Below are 6,654 nucleotides of genomic sequence, written 5' to 3'. Positions count from 1 at the left end.
GGTTTTTTACTTAACTAAGTTTGTTACATTCATTGGTTACCAAGCATGTACACCTACAAACTTCAAAAGCTGGTGTTTATACCAGGTTTGTATAGTTACGTATTATAAAAAATATATATATGGAGTATGTTTGGATTCTTCTAATTTTTCTTGAAGAATAAACTTCACATGTGGTTCCGAACAATTTCTCAACCTGTTTTCCCATTATGATGGCGGTTGTCTCATCTAATTCATCTTGTATCACTCCAATTACTTTAAAGTTGTATACATAGAGGCTAGAGCAATAGAGATGGCTGGAGTCAGTAATAGAAGATGCATACATTGATCAGGAAAGTAATGAGGGCTGATCAGGAAGGTAATGAGGTTGGAAACAACAAAACTGAATGATACATAGTTTCCATGCTCAATGATAATAGAAACCTAAACTTTACCATGAAAAGTAATATGTATGAATCGGATTATGCAAGTTTAATGCATAGAAACATGCCATGGCTCAATAATGTAAATAGAGTAGCTGATGCAACTATTTTTTAAGAAGAAGTAGACCTCTGAAAACCTTCAAAAGATTATGCGGTGTTGTTGGGCATATCAAAACTACAATTTCATCTAAGAAGAGCTTTTAGATTTTTTTTTTTTCTCATTCATCTTTGGTGGAAAGTTTGTATAATAATACAATCTTTAGGCAGGAATCCATAATGTGGATTACATACGCACCCTTCCATTTCATCAAGGCTGATCCCTCACATCAGTCGGTTTAATAAAAGCGTGTTCATGGAGAACAATTCTGATGTTTGACTGAAGGACAATAACCATGGACGTGGGATAGGGGTTTGTGATTTGTGCTGACTGTCTAATAAATTCTAAATTAGCAATATAAGAGGTTGAAGCTAACAACGGTTCCTATAGTACTAGTAGACAAAAAGGCCAACAAAATATTTGGCGAAATTCTGCGTGTGTATCTAGTTTCGTCTATATATACACGTGTGTGTGTGCGCGCGCCAAAATGTACACAATGCATAATTCCAACATGTTTAGGCATTTAACATAGTCCTATATATAATCATCTAGCGAACCAAATTCTCCAGAATAAAGAGAAAAGTTAGTTGAGCAAACTCTAAGCCTGTCTCCAAAAATAATGGATTTGCATTGAAAATTAATAATGAAACGACTTCTTTTGTAATTATAGCAAGTCATTTGAACATGGGTTTTTACAACCAAAAAGGAAGGAGGACATGCTTCTAACTTTCTCAACTAAACTTGGTTGCAGAGAACTGAAAATTTAAATGAAAGTTTTTGGAGATATAAATCGATCATATATAAATCCGGGCCAAAGAGGGCGGTATCAGTTTGATCCTTTACAGGAAAAATGGACCTCAAATTAGTGAAAGATCATGATTATACAAGTATCCAAAGAAGGAGAGTTTTAAATCCCGACTTCGATGTTTGAATCGATCCTATAACTTGAAATCATCATTTTGGACGAACGGGCATATATAAATACAAGATCGAACACAAAAAGATATGTACAGATCAAATGTTGACATTTCTATTCCCCTTCAAGAACTTACCCTTCTAGTTAAGATGAATATAAATCAGCCTATGATTCAAGAACGAGCAAGGTTAATTATTCATCTTTGATAACACCATTCAATGCATTTCTGGCAAGGAACCTTAATAGCTAGTTCCCGTTATTGCACTGGCAACGCAATAAGTAATGTCATGCAGTGTGACAGTGTGCCCAGAGTGTATGCATGTGATATTTATTTTGCTTCTGGATTGGGTACGGTATGTATGTCTGGCATGGTATAACTGTTTCTTTAAAGAAGGTCTGGCATGGTAACTTGGGTGGCTGAGGTTGGGATACAAATTTTCTATTTTTGGTCCAAGGGTACAAATTTGCTGCCCGCCTTTTTTAGTTGGGTGAATAATCAAATACCCACGTTCTAAATTAATGCCACATGCATCTTAACTATGGTCATTAATGCCACATAAATAGATTAAAATAGTTAATTACATGATCTTCTTTTTTTTCAAACAAATAAATATGATAATGATGAAAGAAAAAATGGAATTCTCCTTCTTCTTCCTTCACCGACAGCAGCAAACCAAACCCATTACCCATTAAAATCGCATCTTGTTTGTTCTTATCCATCTTCATAAATCATAACCCAGCAAAATCTCATCTTGTTTGTTCTTATCCATCTTCATAAATCATAACCCAGCAAAATCTCATCTTGCAAGGTTTTGGACGGTTTAATTGACATTCAATTAATCCCAAAGTGCAATTGATGTGGTGGGTTTACATAGTTTTCATGATCAGATGGGTTATCAATCAGAGGACGCCAAAGATGATTTATCTAGATTTGAGAGTTGAGTTTAAGGTGGAAGAGAACTTAAAAGGTAGCCAATTCTTTGTTTGAATATCAACCAAATTGGAGAATCATATCTCAAGATTGGATTACAGCTTTTCAAAAGTTTATTTGGACATGAAATGAGAATCATATGTCAATTTGGATTTTCTGGGTAGGTTTGCATGAAGATGGAAAAGAAAAGTTGGAGTTTTTGGCTTTTTGCTGGGTTTCAATGGTTTCGGTACTGAAGAAATAAGCAAATGGTAAAATATTTTCTTTTTTATCAACCATGGTTAGACGAAGATAAATGTGACATTAATTTAGAAGGTGGGTGTTCTCCCTGCCCCCCACAAACAAATTTTGCTGCATCGATCCATGAGAAGATAAACTCGATCTATGTTAATTTGCAGACTAGTTTCCACTTATTTTCACTTTTAGTAAATATTACTCACCAAAAGGAGATATGTTGATAAATAAATATTGCTCACCAAAAGGAGATATGTTGATAAAACCGATTAAAACATATCGATATAGAGAAACCAAAGCAATGTTGTAATACATAATATATATATATATATATATATATAGCACAATGCATGTACTCATATGCTTATATCAGATTATGTCGATCTGAGACTCTGAGCAGCTAGGTTTCCTCTTAAATCATTTCACTTTTGTTTCAACCCTTCCCTCCTGCTCCATGCTACTGATTTTGTTTGACAAAGCTTTTCGGTTCTTCTGAAGCTCAGTCGGGAGCTTAACATCCGTTGCCAAACCAACAATCTCAAGAAACCTTATTAGATACCAAGTAATATCAATTTGCCACCATTCAAAACCTTGTCGAGCTGAGTACTCAAAAGCATGGTGGTTATTGTGCCAACCTTCTCCATGAGCTAGAAATCCACATAACCTAAACAACATATTAAATTTCATGGCATTAATCACAATCAGTAGCCAATAAACATATCATTAACCATGTAAGTAGAGAAGATATAATATATAATAACATTAATTACCAGTTGTTTTTGGACAAATCACCGGTATCCCATACTTGGTTTCCCCATATGTGGCAAACCGAATTTATTGAAAAAGTTACATGGAGAAAAAATATCGTTCTCACAGCCTATAAATAGTTACAAAATAAAAAGAACAAATAGTTAACTATTAGTTAAAACTGAAAGGATGATGAATTTAAAAATATAAAAAGGAAAGAGAAATTTTATTACCAGTGCCCAAACTAAATAGGGCATTCCTCCTATGCGATAGAGTACAACTCCACAAGCAATACAATGATAAGGGTACGTGTAGTGAAGAAACTTATAATATGCCTGTTTTTTCAAATCTCCAACATTGTATAGTTTTCCATCATACTGCACAATTTCAAAGTTAATTAATAGTAAGTACGTGTAATTAAAAAAACAAAACTTTCATTTGTACATGAATAACAGTGTGTAATAAAATGAAGAGTACAGGAGATTTATACGCACACTTCCAAAACGTTTACGATAATCAAAGATCCAACCAATGTGACTAAACCAGAAACCCTTAAGAGGGGTATGCGGGTCATTCGGCGTGTCCACAAACTGGTGGTGACTCCTGTGTGAGCTAACCCATTCTAGTGGACTTCCCTATAAGACCAAAAACCAAATCCATAACTTTATAAATTACATATATCAGATCTTCACCTTTCTGATGTGAAATATTTAAGAATTAAAAAAAAAATGAAATTTAGGGCATAGATGAACCTGAAGTGAATGAACAGCGCAATAGGCAAAGAAGTATTCGAGCCATTTGGGAAGCTTGAAGCTTCTATGGGCGAGATTTCTATGAAAAGATATAGTTACCCCCACACCAGTGACATAGTAGAGTGCTACGCCCAACCAAAACGCAGACCATGTGAAATGAAATGGCGCCAGAAGAGCAAGAAGATGTATAGCACTAAGGGTGAAAACACTAGCTATGTCGACACCGTTCCATTGCCTCCCCAGAAAATAAACCGGCTTCCGCACCATCCAAGGTAGCCATGCCATCTTCTTGCTAAGCTTATTAAGCTAAGTTGCTTCTCTCTTCTGTAGTTCTGTACCAAAATATTAGTGTGTGCACAAATATATATACACAACACACACAGAAAATGGAAGCTAGTAATTAGGTGGACCGCTGGTTAGATTGTCATATTAATTGAACATTCAATAGCAATGTACGACCGCATTTACTTTTTCATCATGTTCTGGTACCTACCGAGGCAATAGTATTTGTGGAGGAAGAAAAATAAAGGAACTAATTAACTATAATAAGCTGATTTGGTACCAGGTTTGAAATGTATGAAAAACTCCTATTTCATACCCTGAATTCTGGCGGGGGGCTTCTTTATCTTCTCGAGGGAATACATTGCACTGTGCTTAATTGTGTAGGTGAGGCTGATATATTGGTGCACGTCATTAATTCTTCTGGTACCGACCGAGGCAATATGAATGGATGTAAAAGAATTAATTGAAAAGTTTTTCATACATTTCAGACCGGATTTGGTACCATGTTCTGGTACCTACCGAGGCAATAGTATTTGTGGAGGAAGAAAAATAAATGAAGTGATTAACTATAATAACTTTTAGGTCAATATGTAGGCTATTTAGGTGATTAAATTTGTAGAAGAATAGTATCTACTTGAAAACCACTCTTCATTTTTTCTTAAACTTTGCTATGCCTTGACTCCCTTAACAAAATTTCTGACTGCGCTATTAAACGCCCCCTTAGAAGTTAGAACCGGCCCTTTTTACAATCGTATGGAACAGTACAATAATTTTTCACCTCTCTTCGAGACCTTAGCGATACGTTAAATTAAGGATAAAATATTGTTTACTACTTTACTCCCTATACTTAGGTCTCGATGTTTCAGTCTCTGACATTTCAATTTCATCCAAATACTCCATAAACTCTCTAATTTCACACAATAGGTCCCTGTCATCAATTGTCCATCAAAAAATCTGTTATCTTACTGACGTGACATCTCTTTCACCCCGAAATGACTATTATACCCTCACTTACTTTTTTTAATTATTTATTTATTTTTTAAATATTTTTTTCCCTCTTTTCTTTTAACGTCTTCTTCTTCCCCCTTCTCTCATCTCCATCCTCATCTTCACTGCAAACCCAAGCCAAGAGTGTTGACTTCTGTGATCTTCGCGCACCATCTCGCAAGCCAAAACCTCGCCGTCCCACCAGAGCCGGCATACCCGCCGCTCCGAGCAAATTCTAGCCATCCCACCATCCATCCATCATCCCCGTCACGCCAGCAAGCACCACCACCCCTCCCGATCACTCCTCTCCATATGGCGGCTCCAAACCAAATCGGAGCACACCCAAACCAAATCAATTCACCTTCCACCGCCTTTTCTTCCTCAAATTAGAGCACCCAAACCAAATCAATTCACCACCGCCCTTTCTTCCTCAAATCGGAGCAGCCAAACCAAATCAATTCACCACCACTTCCACCAAATCAATTCATCTTCCACCTTCTAGCAAACCAATTCACCTTCCACTTTCCACCAATCAATTCACCTTCCAATTTGAAAGTTGAAAACCATCAAGATCTGAAGAAGAGAGATTCTGATCGGGAATGAGCGGAGCCACACTGTTCGCACTGTTGGGCGATTTGGGGTACGAAGGCGTCAATGCATTAGACCCCGACAGTTTCGAATGGCCTTTTCAATAAGATGATGCTCGACCTATTCTTGCTCGAGTTTGCTCCAGCCTCCGTCCCTCTAATGTTCTATCCCAAAATAAGAATAGAGCACCACTCTAGAGAACAAAGCAAGATGCTTTTTCAGGCCGGGATCGGGAAGCAAAAGGTGAGAAAGGCTTCTTGCCGAGCGGCGATGGCGTTTTGGAAATTGCGGCAGGCTTGGTTGGGGTTTACGCTTCACCTCATGGGCTGCTATTACGGTCAGTTCTTCCTTGGAGGCAGAAGAAAGAGAGAGAGAGAAAGAGAATGAGGAAAGACAGCTGGAAGAAGATGAGGTGAAAAGAAAAAGGAAAAAAAAAAGATAGAAAAAAATAATAATAATAAAAGAGTAAATGAGGGTATAATAGTCATTTTGGAGTGAAAGATATGTCACGTCAGTAAGATAACAAAATTTTTTACTGAAAATTGATGGTATGGACCTTTTGTGTGAAATTAAAAAGTTTAGGAAGTATCAAAATTAAAATGTCAGATATAGAAACGTCAAAACCCTATAAGTATAGAGAGTAAACAGTATTTTATCCTTAAATTAATAAGGAAAGTCGTATATGTAGAGATGGGCTGACA

At 36.6% G+C, this 6,654-nt stretch overlaps 1 protein-coding gene across 1 annotated transcript; it reads right to left on the bottom strand.

Annotated features, from left to right (window-relative positions):
* Positions 1-2,857: 2,857 nt before the first annotated feature.
* LOC112185993 (palmitoyl-monogalactosyldiacylglycerol delta-7 desaturase, chloroplastic) lies at positions 2,858-4,444 on the bottom strand. Its single transcript, XM_024324337.2, has 5 exons — positions 4,097-4,444; positions 3,839-3,979; positions 3,578-3,721; positions 3,368-3,474; positions 2,858-3,261 (listed from the first exon to the last, which is right to left on the bottom strand). Exons 1-5 carry the CDS (start codon positions 4,379-4,381, stop codon positions 3,015-3,017), a joined length of 924 nt encoding a protein of 307 aa, XP_024180105.1. The 5' UTR covers positions 4,382-4,444; the 3' UTR covers positions 2,858-3,014.
* Between the last annotated feature and the right edge of the window lie 2,210 nt (positions 4,445-6,654).

This window comes from Rosa chinensis, chromosome 2 (genome assembly GCF_002994745.2).
Source record: "Rosa chinensis cultivar Old Blush chromosome 2, RchiOBHm-V2, whole genome shotgun sequence".
NCBI classification, from domain to species: domain Eukaryota; kingdom Viridiplantae; phylum Streptophyta; class Magnoliopsida; order Rosales; family Rosaceae; genus Rosa; species Rosa chinensis.
Note: the sequence above shows the minus strand (reverse complement) of the source record. Positions and strands in the feature narration are given on the sequence as shown.

Bases quoted from the DNA above. Each gene is read 5' to 3' on its own strand.
- LOC112185993 (XM_024324337.2), bottom strand. From the start codon at position 4,381: ATGGCATGGCTACCTTGGATGGTGCGGAAGCCGGTTTATTTTCTGGGG. The intron at 3,980-4,096 runs GTTCATCTATGC...TTGGTCTTATAG, and splicing joins GCGCTGTTCATTCACTTCAG to GGAAGTCCACTAGAATGGGT. The intron at 3,722-3,838 runs GTGCGTATAAAT...GAAATTGTGCAG, and splicing joins ATCGTAAACGTTTTGGAAGT to TATGATGGAAAACTATACAA.